Source organism: Ceratina calcarata, unplaced genomic scaffold, assembly GCF_001652005.2.
Source record: "Ceratina calcarata isolate Rehan_Ccalc_2016 unplaced genomic scaffold, ASM165200v1 scaffold551.2, whole genome shotgun sequence".
NCBI lineage: Eukaryota > Metazoa > Arthropoda > Insecta > Hymenoptera > Apidae > Ceratina > Ceratina calcarata.
In genome coordinates this window covers 158,280-182,292 of record NW_017176693.1, presented here as the reverse complement: position 1 = coordinate 182,292, position 24,013 = coordinate 158,280, and the positions used below count along the sequence as shown (strand labels likewise).

Genomic DNA, 24,013 nt, shown 5'->3' with positions numbered 1-24,013 from the left:
TGTGACTAATTTATAACAATTTAAAGACGACGACTCATTCATTTCACAGTACTTTAATATCTCCTAAATATATCCTAGTCTCGATTAATAATTCTAACTTAGATACGGTTTTACTATCCTTATATTCAATTATTTTAAAAGGATCTTCTATTACATCGTTTAACTTCATTCAATGTTTCCATATCATTGCTTTTTCCTTTTATTAATCTAAACAGTTCTAAACTACCTGACAAGAATTGACTCAAATTAAAATAAATACATGAGCAATGTCCCTCGATTATAATTGCACCGCGGTTTGCACGCGAAGTAAATCGTGCCGTAAACATAGCGATGCAAAAAATTAAGACGCAACATCGTTTCGTCGAAGCATGAAACTTCAGCTCCCCCGAACTGACCCTGTTACCCTTCCTGAAGACCGAGACGCGAAGATACGCAAGGATGCCCAAGTTTCGGCCAGGATATCTATAGTGGGGAACGGCGGCTGAGAATCGGAGCGAGCGACGGCGTGCGGCCGGTCGCGGTCGGTAGCGTTGTCAGAAGTGTCAGAAGGAAGTGTCGCGGAGGCACGGGCGCTCGCCGGCTCGTCAGTCGCGAAAAGGAAGCGAATCGGCACGATCGGCGTGCGACGCGAAGCAAGTGCAAACTCTCGTTCCGGGTGCTAGTGATCGGCGTCGCGACGCTCGCCTGTCGGATCAAAGAGTTTTATCTAAGAACCGTGATCCGATGCGCCACGTGCGCGATGGGAATGATGGGAATGTTCAAATGGCTCAGAAAGTAAGTTTTTTTGTTGCTCATTATTTACCGTTCTTCGAGGGTTTATGGTATTTATGGTTTCCCCGAATTCGTGGTAACTGATTTATTAATACGTAATCTGTTGGATAATCGAGGGGCTAGGATGAAAATGTACCGATGGATTTTAGAAATTCCTGACAATCTGTAGTACAAGTTTTGTGGTCTCATTTCAATGTCATTTGTGTCACGAATATTTATTAAAGCGAGAAACTAGTATTTTGAAGAGAATTTCCCTTCGTAATGAATTAAACATTAGTTTAAAATAAATAAGTCACGATTCAAGATAACAAAAGACGATTGAAAACTTTCTAACAATAATTTTTCAAAACGTTCTACGACCTTCGAGTTAAATACTTTGCCTGCTTATTTATGCATTACACAGGTAGTATGTAGATAGACTACATTTCCGCAGCTTACGCTCTTTAAAATATCGAAGGAAAGCAACATTCATTGGAAAACAAGAATAATTGTAAGCTATAATTAACTATAGATAAACACTGGCATTTGAAAACTTGACATCAACAAATACAAGGAAGTTGTTGGAACCACATGCCAAGTACGACATGTTAATAAAATCTCTCCAAATTAACGTTACATTTTTAGTTCGGCAATTGAGATATGAATTATTAAACTCTCTATCAGCAAACACGGAGGTATCGTGACTTCTTCATCTCAACGCTTTCTAGATAATTATTTATTACTGAATTGCAAAATATGTCACCGAAGGTCGTTTTCCTCAATTGCTCTTCTCGTTTTAATAAAATATCGTCGAACTAAATCCAACTGATAATAATTACGTAGCTCGAGTTATAGCTTTTTGTTTCTCTAACGTAATCGTATAGTAAACTGAGGATTAGATAAGATTCGTAAAACTGAAGATATACAAAATTATTTGCACGCTCGAGTGGCACTTATCGCTGGCGAACAGTGCAATCGTTTATTTTCTTGTTGATAATCAGCGTTTGAATATTTTAGAGATACTCGAAATGTATTCACACGTTTGACTTTCACGAGATGCCATCACTTGAGAGCGTCGAATGTTAATCGGAATATTAAGTGGAATAAACCTAAGTCGAATATTAATTAGACTAAGTAGACTAGACGCTTATGAATGTTTTAAAAAGAAACAAAGTAGGTTCAGACGTACTTTTTGGAAAATGACTCGTCGACTCTTCGGTCACTAAAAATAGATTTGTTTATGAAAAAGCTGAAGGCGTTAACATTAATTAAGCAATAGAATAGTGTCGCTGAACGTAAGCACATGAAGTTCTAACCGTCGGATTGTCACGGTTGTTAGTAGAACGCAGTCTGGGGTATTTACAAAGGTTCGTTTTAAAGATCCATAATGTGATCATGCCAGATCCATTTCGTTACAACGGATAGCTGCTACGAACCCCTATAACACNACTCGCTGCTTTAAAAGTAACAAGTATTTATTAATTGAAATATAAATTATTATCAGTAACAGCGTCGTCAGTGGATGCACTTATTTCTTAATTAAGAAGAAATTAAACTACGTGCTATTACATGAATAATTGTCGACTAACTGAGTAAACATAAATTAATTTTCCAACGGTAGATTTTGAAAATTAAAACCAGTACTTATGTACATGAACATCGTAACCGTTTTTGAGCAAAAAATACTTGTATCTAGACACGTTGTACGACGATACGAAAACAAAATCAACCTTCAGTATACACCTGGAACAGTAGACAATTTATTTAGCAGACGCTAATCATGTTTGACTATTATTTCCTAAACACTTGTGAAACGATCCACTTCGGTCTCTTTTAGAGACATTTTTCAAGTAATGGAATGGATGAGTTCATTTTAAGCATTCTGCATGAAGTGGCCAGTAACGTAATATCTACGATCGTCGCGGAATGTGCAAAATCGATCCAAGAAAGAAATGTGTAAGTGAACGTTGAACTTTTATTTTAAAACAGTGAACTACTTCGATTTTGTGAAAAATTCTTATTTTCTGTTCGAGAGTCATCAGAGTAGTTTTACTTTCAACGGTTCGAATCGATTTAAATAGTCGTGTGAAGTGTTCAAGCGGCGGTTAAGTTTCTCTTTAATTTCCTTTCGAAATTCGTTTATTGAAACTGGAATCCCGGAGATAATTAGCGTGAACACAACGGTACATTTTTACCACAAGTTCTCACCATTATTGTCACATCGGCCGAGCCGTACCGCAGGAAACGGTGTTCAACAAAGTGAAACGTCACATTGTTCGGAACAGCGGCGACAAACAGGCAACCGCGTCTTTCACTGCGTTACAACAATGACTATGATAATTACAGTTACTAAACGCACCGCGCGCGTGATACTTATTGCGATTGTTGTACATGCCAGCCCGAATCTGAATAAAACGATCCAGTTTTACGTAACGCGAAATCAGTGAAATTACTCGAGCGGAAGAGCTCCCGGAGGAATACAGGGAAGTAATTAATGACCTCAGGTTTTAACGAACACGCGGATGTTTCGATTCGTAATTACTTCCATGCTCGAACGTCAAACGTTAATCCTGTATTTCTTAGATATTTAATCAATTCGACGATTTCACACGCGAATTAAAATATCTGGAGTGCAACATGCAAATCTGAAACGTCTGTGCATCGATAATGCCGCTACTTCCATCGCGTCATCAACGAGTATTTCTATCTCTATACATAGATAATGGAAATACATAGCTAGAATGCTTAAGTAAAACGTAATATTCTACGTAACGGTGATATGTACTCGGATCCGTGAACTCCAGATTCCAATCCAGTTTTAATCCACGTCCCGTTGAAACTCGGGCATTTCCCGCCATCGGAACGGCGCGTTGAAACGCTTTTCGGTGCTACGCTATCATCAGCCGTCTGATACGAACTCGGTGACCTTCACCTATAACGTGACTAGCCGACAAGAGAATTATGCTTTATCACAGGCGTCGCTGCAACCGGTTCCCCTGCTCCGAAACGTTGAAACAGTTCGCAGCGAAACGGTGATCTGCTAGTTTTATCGTGATTCCAACCGCGGACGTTATCATACTTGTTCTCGTCGAATTCACAATTTCAGTTTATCTCGACGCGAGTTCTTCACGTATTTTGTGTAATACCAGTCGTGCAACGTTAGTAAGTGAAAAGTATAAAAATCCTGACGTTCTTTTATAATGAATTTGTGTAACCTTGCGCGAAGTCCAATTTTACGAAAGCTCGTATTTTATGAGATTGAAATTCCTCATGGTTGATGTAGTTGAAAATTGATATTTTACCTGCGCTTGACAAGAGTGTAGAACCGATGCAGCCGGGAGCATCCGTTAAGGTCATTACTTTGAAAAAATCTCACGGAACTAATGCCCTGTTCAGACTGGAATTCCTTAACGTGGTTCTTCGAACCAAGACCTCTCGATAAAAACCCAAGTTGCTTCTAATGCTAGAATCGTACGAAATTGACCATCCCGCTAAATCGATACGTGTCGTTATCCTACGCTTACAACCGAAATTCTATAGAGTTAGTATTCCTTGAAATTGATGCTCCGTTATATCCAACGTTCCATTCAATTGAAATTCAATGCGGTGGTTAGTGATCCGTAAAATTAATTCGTCAAATCACGTTAAAATCTTTGAAATCGAACCGTCGACTTTACGACAATAATATTTGACTTCATATAGTGTATAATAGTAACAAGAGATAAAACGTCGTTAAGAAGCCTTTAAACGTTTTGTAACTCCACAATTGGTAGATTAAATATCACGCGTCAAAGAGAATTAAGGATTCAATCGAGCAATTACACCCGGACGAAAGTAGCTGAACGAATTTCTCTGTACACGGTACCGTTTACTGCGCGGCGAAAATGTTTCGAGCGTATCGAAGACGCGGGCTAATTGCGCTCGAAAAAACTGGGTCCTTTTGTGCGGTTTTGACGCGAGGACAGGTAGACCGTTAACTAGGATCAATGAAACTCTGCCTCGATATAATGACCTCCATTATGCTCTCAACTAAATGACCCTACCGGTGTTCCATAGTATAAAACTATTGTGAAAAGAAGAATACACCCGATTGACTTATTCGTCGGAAATTCTACATAGAATACAAACGATTTCGGTCATGGACAATTGTATCGAGTAAACAGGATTATACGCATTGTACAACGAAACATAAATCAAATTGAAGTAGTTAAGAGAGTGACTAACTATTTCTATTCTGTGGTATCTGCAAACGATTTCCTGACTCTGTAATTTGTATAATCTTGCGATTACGACGTGGAAGATATTGAAGTACGACCGTAAGCTTCAAACCTCGAGCGCTGAAATTTACTCGACGATGAACGTAAAACGTGCCCGCATTAGCGGGAAAAGTTATTTGGTTCTAACGTTTGTCGCAACAAATTTACAAATCATCTTACTTTATGTTACATAATTGCTGCTAATGAAACTGTGACGATGCGGATCTGAGAATAGCGGCAGGTCAGTCCTCGGTCTACGAGCGCGCAATAAAGGTTTATTAAGCATACTAATACGCCGTGTGCTTTCCCTGTTGATAGTTATGTCGCGGAACCGAGACTCAACAGGCAACAATCGTAATATCAATTTAAACCGTAAATTACGTCTTGTTTCATATTCATTGATTGCCACTGTATTACATTACCAGAAGATTTAACAATTTTTCCTTTCAATCAACAAATGCAGTTAGATAATTAAGTACTCAAACCAACTGTTATACATTTTTATATGTCCTTTAACTTATAGTGCAAGAATATTTCTCAGAATAATCCCAAGATACTTCTAAACAAATCGTGAAGAAGAGTTATGATTAAACAAAAATGTAACTCACTGCCTAGTTTACTGACGCGAGAAATGCGGTCATAGGATGTGCAACATCTGCGTTTATTTTCCTTCTCTCCTTGTAACTAATCCGGATGAAACAAATAAAATGTCTCTATGCGATTAAACGAACGTGTCGATACTTGATTAAAAATTTTCTTCGCTCCTCTTACAGGAAATTGAATGAACAGTATTTAACAAATATCATCTATCAATTTTATGACACTTTTCGTACTCATTCTGGAAAATCAGGAAATCGAGCAGATACCAAAAAGGCAATTACCACTACTTCATCAAAGACTATAAAAGATTTCTCAATGAATATCCGCTAGTACTTGATGAAACGAATATATTGAAACGAAGCGAAGCACTGTTGCAAATATGCTACTCAGTTGTAGATTATAAGTTATCAGATTGCATTATCGTTAGGTTTGTATGTTTCCTATTATCGGCAGCGTTCCTGATTTCACTGACACAGAAATAGGCATAAAAATCGGACCTCCGTAAATCCTGCACGCTGCTGCGACTCGTATCGAAATTCAAATAAGAGCAACGCGGACGCTCGCGTTAAATACAGGATGAAGTGTATCAATTGGCTTCGATTCGAAAGCCTTAATTAGTCTTCGTCCCGTGTACGAGACAGGATTATAATTACCAAACGATATCATCGATTTTCATTAGGTTTTAAATATTCCACTAATTGTCTAATTAACTTCGGATATAACTAAAATTAATCACTCTAACGATATTAATTAACAAATTTTTTTATGTTATCGGAAATACTTGAGCTTTTGACAATAAATTATTTGTCAAATAATAATTGCCAAAAATACTTGGGGAGGGAGGGAAGAACTGGCTATCATTAGGATCAGTCTCAACTACTGGACGTAATCATTACACAGTTTAATTGATTGCTCTTTCAATTGATAGAGTCGAGATTTCTTAACGAAACACTGCCCAATGCTTAAATTCAATTGATGAAATTGCCATTTACGTTTGATTTTGTCAATTGCACGTGTCTATTTTTGTACATGCAATTTGATAACTAATCTCTCGTGACAAGCGCCAATTATCTGATACTCATTTTCTTCTTTGGCGAAAATTGCATTCACGACTTCTTATATAAATACGTATAACACATTCTGTTTTAGTACTTAAATCATTTTTAGAACAATGATTCGGAGATTCAATAATAACAGCAGATAACATGTTTTTTAGAACATACAAGTTAGTGTTTGCGATTATTCTGTATTAAGTGTTTTACGTACAAAACGGAGTATTCCTTCCTTTTGTGCATCTAATCTAACGGAAACTTAAGATCATAAAGTTTATGAGCCTCCTTGGTAAATACATTCAAACCAGTCGTTTCCTGTATACAAATGAATGAATGCATCCTTAGAGATTTGCCTCAATTAGGTAGATTCAATTGCACACATTTTTAAAAAAATGCAAAGTACGGAATCCGAGCCGAGTATTTAATTTGCCCGGTACGTACCATTCGTTTCCGTTCTGTTATACCGAATTGAATAGATCGCGGACGATATGTAAATCAGATAACAAAAAGAAACGCAGGAAAGAGAATTAAGAATAGGAAACGTATAATGTATACACAGTTATCGCGGAAACAGTGTCGTTGCTCTGCGATCCATGAAAAAGGAATCAGAGAAAGTACAAAGCTAGCGGAATCTGGAATTTCGCCAGCGAAAAACAGACGTTAGATCGTTCACTTTCCGCGATGCTTGGCTTTTTTCTCAGCTGAATTGTTCTACTGACCTCCCTAGCTGCCCGAGCCGTGACCGAATAAAATTCGCCTTTTCTCAAAGATATCTGATGTTAAATAATACCGTCAAGAATTCTTTTCTATTCTTTTCTCTTCAACAGATCTTCTTTATCTAATTAAATGTCTCTAATTGAATGATACCAAAGATTCTCGTATAATGACGTATATGATGTACATTATCAGTACATTCGAGAATTACGATATGTCTTATTAAACGAAAGCACTGCAAATATAACGCGTAAATCACTATCAGAGATTCGATAAAAAATATCTCAATAATTTTACTTTTATTTCTAACGTGTGTTTTTCAGAGATAACGTGCAAAGGGATCGAAGTGGATGGAACTCGGCGCAAAAACAATGCGGCCTAAATAAGTGAGTCTAATCCTGTTGCCTAAAACTATTCCTCACTTCATCGAATTACATTCATCACGACACCGTAATTAACGATGTACAAATCAGTAAATTATTGACAAAGAATTCACATATTTTCGCCATGCATGTCGTTCAAATAACAAACACTTGACGATTGCATTTTGACGATAATAGAAACAAATGATAAGCATGCAAATATTAATTTTACGATCAATAGAATAAGTACTTACTCTTTTGTTGCCGCGTGCATCTACTGGGTCGAAAGCCGAGCTCCGTGCAGCGTCCGTACTTTTCGCTCAGGGGTTCACTGTTGGGTCAGGTTCCGGCTCATTGTGAGAATGCTAAACCTGAGTGAACACCAGAAAATAACGATCATTATCACTGCACCTTCCACGGGAAATCGTTCTATCTATTACAACAAACGAATGCACGATTGAATTGACCCGTGGATAGGGTTACCGAATTTGCCTAGACTTGCCCTACCTGTTCACCGGTTTTACGCAATAACATAGTCCATCGCTTCGTACACCCTCCGAACATAAAGAATCTCGTATAATTAAACAGAATACTTACGTTCAGATATTTCTGATCGAGCCCAGCACGTTATATCACACGGTTGATCACAGAATGTAACGGTTCATTCGAAATGCGAATGACAATGGTGCCAATCGATGCACGAAAATTTGACAATAACATTTTTATCGATGCACCATCAGTAAATCGATTCGCGCGTTAACAACAGTAGTGCCACCATAGGGATTAATTTGAAGAATAATTGCTCGGTGTGGGAGTGAGAGTGAGAAGTTCGTTTCTTCATTTGAAAAATGACTGACGCTACGAATAAACGGCGAAGTATGATTTATAATCGCGGACGGAGTGTCAGGTAAGTGTTGCATTTTCCGGATGAAACCGATAAACGTCTTAACCTATTTTGTCCGAGTATATGTTGAGAATAATTCAAACCGACGGTGTCAACTACGGTTCTCTCAATTGACATCGCGGCACGCTATTTTCTCGGAGATGTTCGTAACGCTTAGTAGCTCGATCAGTGTCATTCTAACTTCCGTCGTACATGCAAGTAAATAAGTATTAGTCACGGTTTTGTCTCGCGTTGCCTCGATATTTAGCTGGTCATCGGCCGTCTTTTATTTCATCGCTCGCCATGTGTAAGCTTTGGAGGGCATTTCAAAATTTCGGACTTACACATCTCGCTTCCCCCCGAGACGTGTCGAATATTTTCACATATTCTTATAATACATAAAGCGTTCTCGTTTCTGTTTTCAGTGAATCGTACCGCAATGCTCTTCAGGCTTTCATAGATCGCAGACGGCCTTCCGACGACACGCAGATCGAAGCACCATGCAGTCCCGACAAGTCGAGAGCCGATTATCTAGCGAAGAATAATAATAACAAATGCGATAATGAGAGAAAGTCGCGAGAATCAAAGTTGACCGCAACCGGTTTGCCGCATATAGCACCCTCCGAGATTTTTGAAATCGGATGGGTAGCGGGCACGGAGGACCGATATCTCGAGCTGATTTTTGCCGAGTGGCAGAACACTCGAGTCTCATTGAAGAGGCACTCACATCCGGAATGCAAAGACGCTGTCAAAGCGGATTTAGATGTACTTTCGTAAGTATTGATCAATATTACGTAAAAGAATTTTTAGTCATCTACATACTATAGCATTCATGTGTTTATTTTTTCAGGGAAGTTCGACACCCTAACGTGTTACTGTTGATGGCCAGCACTTTCACCGACGAACATGGTTTAATTTCGATCTTCGAATCTATCGACTGTACTCTTTATCATTATATACACGACCAGGGTGAACGAATACCCATACAAGGCATCGCAAAGTGCGGAGGAAGACTATCCGATGCGTTAAGACATGCTCACATGCGCGGGTACGTGCATACTGCCATCAGCTCGCATTGCGTCTATCTGGCTTCTAATGGTCTAGTAAAACTCGGCGGATGGGAACTGGCCATGCACATCGACAGTGTAAGTAAATTTCTTCGTTCATTGCATTGCATGTCCAATGACTAACTATCACAGTATTAATACAGATTTTATATTTATTATTAGTAAAACCAGTGATATATCTTTTCGTATTTGTTACCGGCTGTACTGATAGACTACCGACAATTATTAACTAAAACTTGCCCATTAATTAATTCGAGCTACATGGGAGTATTTTATTCATAAACTCAACGCGAACGAAATTGCGCGCTCGTGATAAATTGGCATAATGGGGTCCATTAAACTTTCAATAAACCGTTGCGTTGCACGTTCTTTCGAGACCAATAAAGAAATTGATGTGAAAAATGAACGACATCGATCGATTTTCAAGGAAAGAACCCGTTCAATCCACGTATTACTTTATTTTATAGATTATTTATTTAAAGTATATACTTACCGATTTTTTTTTTAATTTAACCCACGGACGTTATTTCTTTGTACGATGTAAAACAACTTTTACGAAGTCAGCTAATAATATTATTACCTATTCTCCAAATGGATTATCAGATTCGTGTACCGAAACTTTATTTGTTAAAATTAGAGAATACCTCACAGAATCAATGTAGTGGTATATCCGCTCTGCTGTTGACACACCCAATGGTATTTCGTGGCAGGAAATGGTAAGCTGCTCACAAAATGCTCATTTTTGAATAAAATCACTGTCCCGTGACATTCTTAATTGCATTCAGCGGCTGGCGCATGGAAATTCACGTAAAATCATTTCAGTAACCGGCTCTGCGCGTACATTATTTTCGGACATGAGTCATACTATTATCTCTCGATATGCCTACTTTTTTAGAAATTACACACACGCTTTTTTACTGCTTCATAATAAATAATTAAAAAACTGCTTTTTATTATGAAATTGTAACACATTGAAATTATGTATTGCATTTAATATTTAATATCTGATTTCTCACGTTGAAATTTGATGGAACGAAGTATCCGTAGGAGATAATAAAATCTAGAATGGTGAGAACCAGTTAGCATAATGTACGCGCAGAGCCATGAATAAATCCTGTGAATTTTTCACATCGTTTCACAATCTCTCACGTTCGCTTCTTACAAATCTTTTCTACACAACGGTGGCTGTTAGGATCGCAAAGTGCGCACATGAAATACTTTTTCCTTTGATGATCTTTTGCATCTTGTAACTTTGTCACAGCCGAAACCGGACAGAGAATACGAGGAACGGCTACGGACCGAGATTTACCGCTGGCAAGCGCCAGAACTTTTTGTCAGATACGAGCCACACACAGAAAGCGACGTGTACGGTTTGACATTATTGATTTGGGAGATGTGTACAAGTAAGTAATAAAAAGGTTGTCGATCTTTAGAAAATCTGTTGCGGTTGCTCGGAACGAGCGTTCGAGGAATTTCATATGCTCGGATTTCTTTACTTAAGCGATTACGGGATTAGACTTTTCAACCAGAAACTCTACCGCGCGTGATATCGATGCATTATAAAAGTGAAACAGGTTTAGAATCGATAAGGAAATAAAATTGCATTCACTGGAGTTTAAATAGCTTAAATAATCGCTGCCTGTGGCATACGTCTATTTGAGGTCTTAATGATAATAGAAAAAAGTTTTCATTTACGAGTGTAATAATAAATATTCATATAAGCATACATTATTGATATTAAAAAAAATTGATCTCTGATCGGTAATCAGTGCACGTACCATGGAGCGGGTATAGCAAAGCAGACGTGGAAAGGCAGTATTCGCATTGGAAACGTGGTGTTATCACCGATTTATACGATTTTCCACCGTTGCTGCATAATCTGTTAGACGCTGGATTACAATTAGATTTTAATAAAAGGACATTAGACATGAACAGGATGCGTAGATTTCTCCAAAGACTAGAGGTTCGTCTTTTCTACGAAAAGAATTCCGTTCGGATTGAGTTCGAGAGTTTAACGGGTCGATATTTCAGATGCAATATGAGGATGAGGATCCGGTATATGTTGATCAGTCTGTAAATAATAATAATAATAACGAAACCGGAAAGACTTGCGCCTTGCCAGAGACGAAATCTCCGAAAAATAAACCTTTGAAATTGACCAAAAGTCTCTCGGCTAAACAGCTGTCCTGTCCGACGAAAAATACTGAATCATCGCTGAGGCAGTATTTGCATTCAAGGAAATCAATGCCCAAGAGAAATGCGAATCTAAAGGCGATGGCACATATCGAGCAAATGCTCGACGATGATATTAAATGTAACGCGAGAGAAGACCTGCAGAAGAATATGAACGCAATTAGCAACATGCATATTAATTACAAGAAAACTAGAAATCATCCGAATTTCAATCAAGAGATCTTAGATACTGATCAATACGAGGAATCTAACGCAGGAGGAATGTTGCAACCGTGGAACAGCACTTATAGGAAAGTCAAAGCACCGCAGGAGATAGAATCGAGAACGACGTCGGTATATTCGTCACCATTAATCGACTCAACAGACGATGAATCTTATAAAGACGCGAGGACCAATTTACAACAGCTGAAGAAAACACTGGCGTGCAAAAGGGAGCACTTCTTTTATGGTAGCGACTCGTCACATGCTTCCACGAATTTGAGTACGAGATTCATCTTTTATTTTAATGCAAACCAAGAAATTCTATATAGCTTTTTAATTCCTTTGTTATATTAGGTTCGAACACGAATAAAATAATCACTGAAGTAAGGAGCAAGGATTACGAGCCACATAAGCCAGCTAGCCATAAAACTAGCTTCGAACCTAAATATAATAAATCTCCAAGTCAGTATGACCCATCTTATACAAAGTCAACGTATCAAGAACATCATAAGGTGCATTTTCTTTAAATTTGTNTTTGTAAAGTCGTTTCAATTATATTATAGAATATTTTTTACGCTATGTTACAGGTTCCCTATTTACACACGCCTGACAGTATCAGAGGCGCGATAGTGCGATCGCGCGTATTAAATTCTGATCCTCAAAGCTTTTTCGAAACTTCATTATGGCGGAAAGAGAAGTTGATTTGCCTATCGAAAATGCGGAAGACTTGTGCCAATGAATCCGTAAGGGGATTAACATTATACTATCTTTCAAGAAAGACAAAATATGATCATAGGTTTTATGATTTCAGTATCTCGTACAACACCCGGATGATAACGATACCGGTTCTACTGAGACTATTGCAAAAAGCCCAGAACCAGCAGAATCGGTGTCTGTTAGTAGTGATAACACCTACGTTATAAGGAGGCAGTCGGATGGTAAAAATCGTTACAAATATTTCAATCTTTTTCGATTAGTAATTGAGTGCATGACGATTGATTTTCTGAATCAGGAGATAGTCAAGAAGGGTTTACACAAGTGTCTAAAAATACAAAGGAATCGCCTGTACCCGATGACTCTCAGAATGAACCATTACAAGTTTTAAAAGATGCTTTAGACCGTGCTACGGAAATTGTACGCACCGTTTCGCCTAGCATCGAGTCCTGTACATCTCCATCTCCATCATTTAAATGTGACGAGAATTTCGAAGAACGAATAGAAGATAATGAAGCGAATAGGTCCGTCTTCGAAGAGCTGTACAATTTACATACTGACAGTGACGATACTAAAATTGAAACAATCGAAAGATCAACGACAGGTAACAAGACATTCCTGGTCGTCAATTCTAACGAAAGCGACTTGACCAGCGACGACATGCAGAATGAATCCAGTAGTATCATTGTCAGCGTCACCAGCTTTGAAAGAGCCGATCATTCACATGACGTATCAAGCAGCAGAAACTTCGTTTGCGAATCGATCGCTGAAGTATCAAGCGAATTGAACGTATCGTACAATGATACAGTGTTACCTGAGAAGGACGATCCCCAATCTCCAAACGACGAAATAATCAGTATTCAAGAGAATAATAAAGCTTCTGAGAATGTACAGAGCGCTGCAACAATGCGTAAGGACGTCGAGGCTCAAGTAGAAATTAAGGAAGAGTCAAATTTAAATACCCCGGTAAACTCTTATCTAATGCTTTTAAATGATTCCATGAAAAACAAAGACTGCAAATCGTGTCATTTAACAAGACGGCGTTCTTTGCCAGCAACGTTGAGCCAATTGAAATCACTTAACAACTCCACTTTAGGGAAACTACCAATACGCAGAGGGGTATGTTTCATTAAACGAAATGATCAAATCAATGATAAAACTAATTCCAAACGTTACTTCTGTTACAGGGCATTCTAGATAATACTGTTGAAGACTTATACATAGACGATGAATTCGGTGACACTTTAAATGTCAACATGCTTTTGTTAAACGAAGATTTATCGATTGACGAAGATTTCTTATCCGAGATATCAGATATGTGAAACAATGTAGAAGAGAACGATTCACGATATTTCCAGTAAAAGATAATTTATTACATTTTACTTTTAAAACTTACAGTTGATATTACACAGTTTCCAAGTTCCAAGTTCAATTGGAATGAACAATATCAGTAAACTAAACGTGTGTAATTTGTGTTCATTTTCTAAAAAATATTCATATATTTTGCAATCTAGCACATTAATTAGAACTGTGCATTCTTATGTTACGTGAAATATACGATTCTAGTAAAAATGCAATATTCTTTTGTGTAAAACAGAGACATGTAAATAATAAATAACACCGTTTATATAAAAAGTATAAAATAAATGTTTTACTATGCTTATCTTATAATAAATATTTAGGTATATACATAAGAAGCAAATTAAATTTGACAAATGCAACAACAGGTATCTTATCGTTAGACGCGATATGTCTACAATATAAGAAATGCATTATATTGTAAAAGGAAAAGGCCACTTTGCAAAACAGATTTCCTCATATATTTTATGCATCATTTATTATAATTTTTGCAGCTTATTAAACGGAATCTCATTCTGTATTAATGTTTCGCCCTTGACGTTTATGAAAAGCTTTCAAAATCAATTAAATAGCTAAGCCAAAAACAGAAACGATACAATACATTGTCTTGTTCTCCCAACGTACTGTGCAGCTACCATCTGTGGCATTGTCCCAGTAACACGAGCTTGCTGTATGTAATCCTGCTCCATTCTTTTGCATTATAGTGCAGGTGACTAGAACAAATTCTTTAGTTGAACGCAAAATCGTTCAAAGTTAAGGAAAGACATACCTATATATTTATATGGTTTCTGAAGTTTTGTGAGATTTCCCAGGCACGCTTCAACGACGTTCGATGTCCATTGATTCACTTTATTATGTTGATAAGCATTTCCACCAATAGATACTTCAATAGCTTCTTTTATAATTTTGCTTACATCGTCGACCACGAATTGGGTCTGAAATAATAAAATTCATCTGTTCAGTATGACAGCTCGAAATGTCAAAAATGTTATACGAGAAATAAGAATGTACCAACCTCCTCTTGCATATCTTCCATCATCTTGTTGTTGTTACTTTTAATTAATAACGGCACCACTGAATAATCTTTACACGAACCCAAATTTAATTATAGTCTCTTCAATAGAAATATTGACATCATCAATAAGAAATGTTAGATGACTTTTAATGATAGCATGTAATTGTAATGGCTGAGTTTATGAATGCGTATTTTATTGACAATTATTTTTCCGTACCTTTGAGATTTTTCTGTATGAGGAAATTAGCAGAGACTAGTAAAATGGATTATAAAATTTATTCGATTTCTACTGCATGTATGTATGTCAACGAAAACTCTAGCAGCTTACCGCAACGCAGTATAGAAACGATAGAAACTGATTAGTGCTGCCGTCTATCGATTCACGCGGCTCGACCGGCTCGATTGACTTGATTCGTTTCGTGCGATACCCGGAAAGGATTCGTGTAGTGAAATCTTAAACGAAGCGCATGCATAATGTTCTGACAGGATCATTTATTTACCATCGTTGATCATTATCGATCAATTCATATTGCACGTGTTTTTAATTACGGTCCAGTATTCAAATGTTCGTGAACTTTAACAGAACCACCATTTCGATGTACACATTGAAAAATTCAACGAAACTGCAGTACACCTACAAAACGATAAATTAACAGGGATAGTCACATAAAATTCGCGTATATCCCTTACAAAAGCCGTTACACGTAATCTGATGTAACTACTGACTGAAAATGTTGAATCGACAGTATGCACGAGTGCTATGGACACAAATATTCGAACGTAAAACTGTCTGTAACCCTTTACAATTTATCGGTGTACGCACACTTTATAATAACCATGAAGCTGTTATGCACTTCATAAGATATTTACGTAAGCGGCAAATCACGGTGGGTACAGATTCACTTGAAAAGAAATGGAACGATACTACCGAAAGACCACCGGACAAGATGTTCTTCAAGTTCTCTTCACCCAAGTCTTCCGACTTTTTAACATTTCATTGGAAAGATTGGTGGAAACAGAAAAAAGATGAATTCCTGAAATTTATTGAAAAACGCCAGTACGAACAGTATGTTAAATCAGGTCCAGACATAGCAGCAGCCAAGTTTGTCATAGAATTTGGTGGTAAAGTAAGATTTAAAGGTCACGATGAATGGTTAGATAAAACTAAGAAGAAGGTTATTTCTCAATTACCAAAGGACTACGATGAAACATACATCTTGGAAGAACTGGATTTAAATAAATATCCTCTGCGATACGAACATCTTCATTTCATTTGTAATCTGTATTATTTGAGAAGTCTCTCCCTTAAAGGATGTAAATCGATTGATGATTGGGCTCTGGATAAATTGTCTGCAGAATTTCCATCGTTAGAGTATTTAGATATATCAGAGTGTGAGAATGTGACAGAAAGAGGCATTGAGGCATTATATAGGATGCCCAACTTAAAGAAGTTGATTGTAACGAACTATCATGGAAGTGCTGCATTTGATTTAACATGTTTCATGCTGGAGGATATCAATCCATATTTAACATGCCTAGTTCAGCAAGCAAAGATCAAAACTCTACCACAAAATTAATGTACAAAAGAATCATAGTAATTGTCAATAGACTTGTATCACATATATAGTAAAATATATTATTTTATTTGACAAAAATACATCTTTATAAGTTACAAATAGGTTAAGCATGTCTTATGAGCTTATTCTTTTCTCTGTGCCTTTTTATGTAATATAACTCTGCTTTGTTCGTAATACCATAAGCTCTTATATTTTCATTGTCATCTGTTAGTCTTACATCATCAAAGCACAAATGATACTTCTTCCAAACATGTTTCCAGCTTATTTTCTTCTTAATCTTTTCTCTCTTCAAAGACAAATTCGTATGGCGTTTTATAGCTTTCTTAAGATCTAACACTGTAGTACTATGAGGTGGTACCTAAATGCAAAAAAAGTATTGTTTAAATAGTCAGTCAAATTAAGAAAATGTAGAAATCTCTGTAGAAAGTACATTACCACTATTCCCAGTCTTGGTAGTTCTCCACGATTTAAATACAGAGTTATCGCTTGTCCTTGTGCAACTGCGATTTGAGCTTTGAGCTCTTCGATCGTAACATCCGCAGGTAGGCCAGAAAGCAGCGGGTCGCTTTCAACAATATTACGTATAGCTTCTTTAGTTAACTTTATCAATTCAACGTGATCAAGCTCCGTGCATTTATCATCAATCGTTTCTATTCTCGCCGAGTCATTATTCTGCTGTTCCTCCTCATTCCTCGTTCTGACATCTTCCAAATCCCATGGAATTACATCCATAATTGGCTGGTACGTCAAACCGGTACCAACACTAATACATCGAACAATAATAATATCGTCAAAGGCCTCGTGCTTCCTGCTTAAAACTCATGTGTGCAATCAAAACACAAACACGTACGCATATATATGCATAAGCACATGGAAGGTTTATATATGTATAGACAACTCTGGGAATCGGTCAACAATATGGATGTCTCTTGCCCAGAGTCGACGCATGCGTACATGATATTTATTAGTGCATTGAGGGCGCGGTTGTCACCGATCAATCTCGGTTGCATTTGTATGTATGCAGTTCATCCTGATCCTGGATGTTTTCTGAACTGTAGTGCCGCGACGCTTTCGCACGTATTGTGTTATCCTTAACGTTCGCGGAGTGCCGTAATCGTTCGCTGCAGGTGCAAGTACGATCGGACGCACGAAAACCCATTTTCGTGCGAAAGGTCTGTTGGTCGTTGAATAAGAACAGTTTCTCGAGATGACGGTCATTACGAAGGCTATTACCGAGAAGAAGGCGGATAAGAAGGATCAACCGTTAGTCGACGATATCGAGGCGGTTAGCATTATTGATCTTTATTCAACTTTAATTTCGATCACTCTTCGACGTCTTTGAAGTAAAAAGACTTTAAAGAAATTTTCAATCGAAACGTTAGTCGATCGAACGCTATGATAAATTACTTAATTGAATTCGGTTCTTATTGTTATTGACGATGCATAATCGTTTTTTACATTGTTTACGCACTTATGTACATATGTACGCGTTTGCAAACACAATTTAATTGCGCTTTCGCACTTTACGAGCTACTGCGTATGTAACATATTTCGCTACGTCATTTAATAGCAGTTGATAACAGTTCATTATACATTGTCACCACTATCGTAGACTGGCGGTCACACGGTGCTAGGATTCTGGTTTCTTTCATGTAGATAGAATTTGTTTTGCGTTTAATATTTATTTAATTATTATGAATAATGGTTGTTAATAAATGATAATTGTTTGCTTTTTCAACAGGGAAGTAGTAAACGCTGTAAAAGAATAGACGTGGAAGTTCAGCGTGTGAAATGCGATGTGAGAAGTCACTATTTTGTTAACAGAAAAAATATACATCGTATTCATGTTACTGCAACACATCTGCTATTCCTTGTTGCATTGTTGATCCTCGTGATTGGAGTAATCGGTGGATTATACATATACGAGCAGTATGCTCGATCCCAGATGCATAGATTAAGAACTGGATGGTACAGTATCTCCTATGACAATTCAAACAAATCTCCATACACCATGCCGGAGTCCGATTTCATTATACAAAATATGTCGAGCGATTTGTCCGAAGAGGAAAGACTCGAAGCTACCAAAAAGATGTTTAGAAAGAATATCGAGAACTTCATGAAAGAACGATTCGAGTTTGACCTGGAGAACGAACAGTATGAGAAAATTGATGTGCCTGATTTTCGCGGTGGTCGTAAAGGCAGATTCGTACATGATTTTCGCGTTGTAAGTTCAATGTCCAGATAGAGGTGTACAATCGTCTGGTGAAACAGATCCATATATATGATTTATTTGATTTCAGAACATGACTGGCATCATCGATATTGATGGACAATGTTGCTTCGTGATGCCGCTTAATCGCCGAACAACTTTACCACCGCGCAATATGTACGATCTCCTTCAAAAAATGCAAGATGGTAATTTCTATTTCTATGTTCGTTAAACGACAAATGTCTCAGTTATGAAAATATCTAATGCACATTTGCATTTTACAGGCTACTACGAAGTCGAGACAGAAGTCGTACGCGAAACAATGAAAGTAATTACACCGCCTCTTACTGATTTATCAGTTATTGGAGCATACATAGCTCGCGAATGCCAAGATCTACCAACATATTTACTGACGAAAATAAACGGGTCATCGACAAATGGTTAGTCATAGGTGCGATAGATACTATTTATAGTGTTATTCATTCTATTAATATGAACATTTTTGTCTTCCAGTTGTCAAACGTAGTATATCCAACGGTGTCTTCGGCCAGTTCGCAGGGAAATACATCACAGAGTTCGACATTTTAAATTTAGAAGATATCGGTGAATATAATAAGAAGAGTCCACAGAATTAAATGAATTTATAATTATTTTAGAATATTTACCACAGTAGATCAATGTATAAAAATGATATCAAGCTCAGCAAGGTTAGGTAATTTCCTCGTAAATCACTACAAATCACATTCCTACTAGCTACACTTCCTTTAAAAGTTTTGCCAGGAACTACTTTTAAATATATATTAAGTCTTCCCATCGTTTTCTATCTTAGCTCAGACTCGGTAAAACTAAAAATAAATAATATTACTGTACATCTGTTTAATGTTTCATGAATATTTGATTCGATAACAGTATTGATTACAAAGAGGCTGATATGAATGCATTTTTATATAAATCTGTATCTGGATGTTTTAATTATGTTCTAAGGAGATGCCGACGGTGCTTATTATAAGATAGAGCAATACGTTTTTTTTTCGACTTACGTATTTCTCATGCTCAAAATTTGTTAACACTTCTAGTGAAATTATAGAAATAATTCGTGTTGAAATTGTTGTACACCTAATGCATACTCAAGAAATTGGATGATTAATAATTGTACAAAGTAGTGATCATGTTTTAGGAATCGTATATTAACTCTACGAACTGTGAATTAAACCCTTTTTATCAGAAAATACACTTTTATGGAATGCGTTCTCGAATAACGATGATAAAGTGGCTCATTAAAAATGCAATATTATCCATTCTCCCCATTAGATAATAGTATATGTGGTACCTATAACAAAACATGTGATTTTTTTTTGGAAAGACTTAACACCAAAATATGTACTGATGGAACGTGAATAATAAAGTTACTGTAACCAGACCTCTAGTCCTAAAATTATAGATTAAGGCATGGTTAACTAGCTCTGTTCTAAACTTCCGTGTGTGCATTTCAAGCAGGTCACCGTATGGTACAATAAATATTATATTAAAAAAGGTAAGCACGAATTTAAATATAATACTTTCAAACCCCTCATGTAGTCAAGGATAACGGAGTGCGCTCATGCGGTGCAATGAATTTTAAGAAAAATACCGAACAAAAAAATTTGCTCTGCGAGAGGAATGTGCGGTAAAACTGTTCGAGCACAATTCTCCTATTACTTTCTTTGTTGAATCTTTTTAGTCTGACGTTTATAGTTGTTCGTTCTTGGAAAAACTTAAAAACACGAGGCAATATCAAAGGCTGTTCGAAAAACGAGCGGCAGCTATGACGTATTCAAATTGGTGAAAAATCCTCGTTCAAATTGCTTGCAAGCATCAAACCTTCCGGTGTGATTAACTCCTCTCGTTAACCGTTCCTGTACGTCCTCCACTTAATTCTAATAGTCATTCTTGGAAAGGCGCTGTCAATGGAGAAGCTCGAGGCCAAAAACTAAAAGGTGGAAGAATGCGAAACGGCATCCGCTCCCGCTCCAATCCACAGACGGACCGAGCATGCTTAGTAGCTTCGTTTCGCAGGAGTCGTGCGGTCGGAGCGGAGCAGCTCGAGTAGATACGTTGGTAGGGGTTCTGTTAAAATAAAACTTCGATCTCTTCTGCAGCTCCACACTTGTGCACCATTGTACAGGAATAATTCTTGGTGGTGGCGCAACAGCGAACTGCAAGAGATACGCGAAACGCGAAGCCTTCTGTTCAGTCGCTTTACCGGCTGGTTAGTGTTGTCGATGCCATCGTCGAGAGAGAGTCGTGTTACTCGTTCCGGAAGACACAGGTTTTATTGATTTGTATGCTGCCTCGTGCAGTCCTCAGCGAACCAATTCAGAATCGATAGCAGTGGTACACGTACCGCCTGCAAGGTACTGTTCGTTTCTCGTACACCACGTGCGATTCCGTTTTTCCTTTTTTATTTTAAAGCGAAAGAGCCTCGGGGAAATCTTCGCGAAAAATTATCTCGTACCTCGGATGGAGACGCGTCGGGGAATCGGAGCGTGGTATTTTTACAAATCGTGACAGTTCGGTCTACACAAATTCAAGGTTCAAAGGATTCCCGAATAGTTAGAACGCGGAAAGTTTATTCGTCGACCCGAGCGTACGCTGTGATCCGAAAGGAATGGAACGTGAAAGCTAGTGCTCTCCGAAATGCGCGGACATTCAGTTTCGTTTCTCCAACAAAGATAATCGGTCGTCGCATTTTGTTCGGCGAAGATAATCGATTCTTAAAGTCCCCTATCGTGTGAAACTTGGCACGAAGGGAATGATCGTGTGACGCCCGAGCCGTGAAAGATTCATCGAGGCGTTTTACGCGATTCTGAATGTAATATTGATCGCATTCTACGTTGCACGTAGGCATAAATGATATACGTTGTTGTTGTGGCGGTCGCGTTTCTCTACAGCGCAAGGTAGCGGTCGTCGTAGCACGTGCGATTCCGAGACAAAGGCCCCTTGCCCGTGATAACTCGCAATCAGACAAAGAGCATTGCATCCGTGTAACTTAAATCGAGGACAGAACTTGGTCGCGATACTTGGCGCAATACTCAAATACGGAGCCCCGTGTGCACCGTCCGTGTGTTCTTAATTTGCTCCAAAACACAGAGGACCGATCGAACGTGGTTTTAACTGGCGAGAAACTTTGTTCGGTCTCGGGACTGAAAATCGTTTCACCCTTGGGGCTCGACATGCAAAAACGGATTGACACGACACCAGTAACGTCGCCAATCTCTAAAATGCTAAGTATTGATCGTTGCACCTTGTGCGACTCAGAAATAAAGCCACTGATCGCGCTACCTTACGTAATTTCGATACGTTCAGAGAGACATAGGGGCTGATTTTGAAACCGAGAATCATTTAAATCGATTCCCCGTGCAGATACGATCGCGTCCCGTGATGTAATTTCGAATCTAAACGACGATTCTCCCTGGTCTGGAGGAACCCTACCTACCCTCCGACGAATACATGCATATGCGTATACATGTATATCGTTTATCCACGTTTGACGCATGAGGGGTTTGATCGTTCGTTGTTATCTTTCGCAGTTTCGGGGTGCGAATATCAGTACCGAGTGGACCGACCGGGTGACGCTGGATCATGGATGTAAGGCTGTTACTGATAGTTCTGGGTGTCATTTCTGCGATGTTCGGTGTTGTGGCTACGAGGTTCGGTTTCCCTGGGTTCAACAAGATTGCCCAGGTTGCGCTCGTTTTGGCGTTGCTCCCGGTGGTTTGCAGATTCCATCGGAAGCTGTACATCATCTGCAAGGTTCTCCCTCGCGACCTCAAGTAAGTTTTAAATTATGTTCCTTTACGGACATCCGTATTTCTGGATGATTATGTAAAGAAATGAAACCGCGCGAGGTATGACAAAATATCTATAATAAATGCTTCGGAGTTGCACACGTATTGTATATTTATGCGTATTTATACGAATATCATGCAGCCGCCAATGGCAATTATAAAATAAAGAGGTTACAAATGTGATATGGAAATAGCAAAACAAAGTTACGAACGGTTGTGTCGTTTTAAATGGATCGTTATCGATAGTAAACGAAAGAGATTCTCATTCATAGTTGCGCAAATAGGGCGTGATAACACAATTGGGCTTTGGTTCTTGAAAATAAGCAAAGTCATTTTCTATTGAGGTCATAGTGGAAATTTATTTACACTTATTGACTTTCTGTTTCGAAGCGCAGTAGTTTTCTTCGCGAGTTTCAGTTTGTCTGGTTCATTATTCAAGTATATGTAAATTATTAACATTTTTGTCGTACATGTTTCTGGTACCATCGATTTTAGACGTCCCCGTGAAACGAATTAATTTCCGCAGGAAAATCATTTCTTTTTTTGCTAATTGAAAAGTATAGTATCAAAATTATACTAATAGATAAACACGATAGGAAACAAAAAGTTTACGGGTTAATTTACATCATTTAGCTTATACGCACTCTATTAGATACGAGAATGACTAGATAATTTTCTGCAACGATAAGATGTACTTTTCAGCGTCTCTCATTCAGATTTAAGAATGTATTGGCTATACAGTCAATCCGAAAAGTTTATGTACCTTAGAAAAACGCATTTCCTATAATTAAAAAGAAATCAGACGTCGGAAGAATAATGCTAATAATAAATAGCTACGTGCTAAAAAGTATAGAAGGAAATATCCAATTAAGTATTGACGCTGACGAAAATTTTTTCTTTTCGAAATTGCGAGAAATGCTTGAAATACAAGTTGTTTTCGTTCTAATTTCGATATTTAACGAGTTACGTATGATTATATGGCATTTTATTGATGTTGACAAAATCTGACCATCCCAGCGTCGAAACGGCGAACTTTTGGCAAAAAATTTCGTTTTTCCTTAATTACTCCTAAACCGTTGAATCTACGGGAAAATTGCATATGACCTTTCTTGTAGAGGACGACGAGATCTACAATTTCCATGTAAAAATTCTTTGCTAGCATTAATATTTAACGAGTTATTGACGAAAAACTAAAAAACAGTTTTTTGCAAATTACTCGTTAACTACTGACACT

At 37.8% G+C, this 24,013-nt stretch overlaps 5 protein-coding genes across 8 annotated transcripts in view; 3 read left to right on the top strand and 2 right to left on the bottom strand.

Annotated features, from left to right (window-relative positions):
• Positions 1–643: 643 nt before the first annotated feature.
• LOC108629038 (uncharacterized) lies at positions 644–16,823 on the top strand. The gene is made up of 13 exons (XM_018031394.2): positions 644–774; positions 7,696–7,758; positions 9,043–9,390; positions 9,468–9,762; positions 10,946–11,087; positions 11,454–11,647; positions 11,716–12,358; positions 12,433–12,590; positions 12,666–12,821; positions 12,890–13,016; positions 13,091–13,911; positions 13,980–14,110; positions 15,891–16,823. Exons 1-13 carry the CDS (start codon positions 740–742, stop codon positions 16,741–16,743), a joined length of 3,966 nt encoding a protein of 1,321 aa, XP_017886883.2. The 5' UTR covers positions 644–739; the 3' UTR covers positions 16,744–16,823.
• Positions 14,590–15,524, bottom strand: Dlc90F (dynein light chain 90F). 2 transcript variants are annotated; one of them, XM_018031400.2, is made up of 4 exons: positions 15,384–15,524; positions 15,167–15,234; positions 14,921–15,086; positions 14,590–14,864 (listed from the first exon to the last, which is right to left on the bottom strand). In XM_018031400.2, the coding sequence occupies exons 2-4, from the start codon at positions 15,188–15,190 to the stop codon at positions 14,716–14,718; spliced, it is 339 nt and encodes a 112-aa protein (XP_017886889.1). In that variant the 5' UTR covers positions 15,191–15,234; positions 15,384–15,524; the 3' UTR covers positions 14,590–14,715. The 2 variants fall into 2 exon arrangements, with proteins under 2 accessions (XP_017886889.1, XP_017886888.1); XM_018031399.2 differs by having other exon boundaries at positions 15,167–15,265; positions 15,384–15,523.
• On the bottom strand, positions 16,782–17,561 carry LOC108629042 (U11/U12 small nuclear ribonucleoprotein 25 kDa protein). The gene is made up of 2 exons (XM_018031397.2): positions 17,179–17,561; positions 16,782–17,101 (listed from the first exon to the last, which is right to left on the bottom strand). Exons 1-2 carry the CDS (start codon positions 17,473–17,475, stop codon positions 16,847–16,849), a joined length of 552 nt encoding a protein of 183 aa, XP_017886886.1. The 5' UTR covers positions 17,476–17,561; the 3' UTR covers positions 16,782–16,846.
• Positions 17,562–17,950: 389 nt separating this feature from the next.
• On the top strand, positions 17,951–20,372 carry LOC108629040 (integral membrane protein 2C). The gene is made up of 5 exons (XM_018031395.1): positions 17,951–18,028; positions 18,485–18,967; positions 19,044–19,158; positions 19,237–19,392; positions 19,466–20,372. Exons 1-5 carry the CDS (start codon positions 17,951–17,953, stop codon positions 19,585–19,587), a joined length of 954 nt encoding a protein of 317 aa, XP_017886884.1. The 3' UTR covers positions 19,588–20,372.
• A 655-nt stretch (positions 20,373–21,027) lies between these two features.
• Positions 21,028–24,013, top strand: part of LOC108629022 (long-chain fatty acid transport protein 4) — a 13,104-nt gene continuing 10,118 nt past the window's right edge. The window contains exons 1-2 of one of the 3 annotated variants that reach the window (XM_018031360.2): positions 21,028–21,049; positions 22,522–22,764. In XM_018031360.2, the coding sequence (XP_017886849.1) occupies positions 22,574–22,764 (191 nt within the window). In that variant the 5' untranslated portion in view covers positions 21,028–21,049; positions 22,522–22,573. The other 2 variants (XM_018031359.2, XM_018031361.2) reach the window with 2 other exon arrangements.

Bases quoted from the DNA above. Each gene is read 5' to 3' on its own strand.
- LOC108629040 (XM_018031395.1), top strand. From the start codon at position 17,951: ATGACGGTCATTACGAAGGCTATTACCGAGAAGAAGGCGGATAAGAAG. The intron at 18,029-18,484 runs GTTAGCATTATT...CTTTTTCAACAG, and splicing joins TAGTCGACGATATCGAGGCG to GGAAGTAGTAAACGCTGTAA. The intron at 18,968-19,043 runs GTAAGTTCAATG...ATTTGATTTCAG, and splicing joins TCGTACATGATTTTCGCGTT to AACATGACTGGCATCATCGA.
- LOC108629038 (XM_018031394.2), top strand. From the start codon at position 740: ATGGGAATGATGGGAATGTTCAAATGGCTCAGAAA. The intron at 775-7,695 runs GTAAGTTTTTTT...TGTGTTTTTCAG, and splicing joins ATGTTCAAATGGCTCAGAAA to AGATAACGTGCAAAGGGATC. The intron at 13,017-13,090 runs GTAAAAATCGTT...TTTCTGAATCAG, and splicing joins TATAAGGAGGCAGTCGGATG to GAGATAGTCAAGAAGGGTTT.
- Dlc90F (XM_018031400.2), bottom strand. From the start codon at position 15,190: ATGATGGAAGATATGCAAGAGGAG. The intron at 15,087-15,166 runs GTTGGTACATTC...TTATTATTTCAG, and splicing joins TGGAAGATATGCAAGAGGAG to ACCCAATTCGTGGTCGACGA. The intron at 14,865-14,920 runs GTATGTCTTTCC...AATTTGTTCTAG, and splicing joins GAAACCATATAAATATATAG to TCACCTGCACTATAATGCAA.
- LOC108629042 (XM_018031397.2), bottom strand. From the start codon at position 17,475: ATGGATGTAATTCCATGGGATTTGGAAGATGTCAGAACGAGGAATGAG. The intron at 17,102-17,178 runs GTAATGTACTTT...TTTTGCATTTAG, and splicing joins TACCAAGACTGGGAATAGTG to GTACCACCTCATAGTACTAC.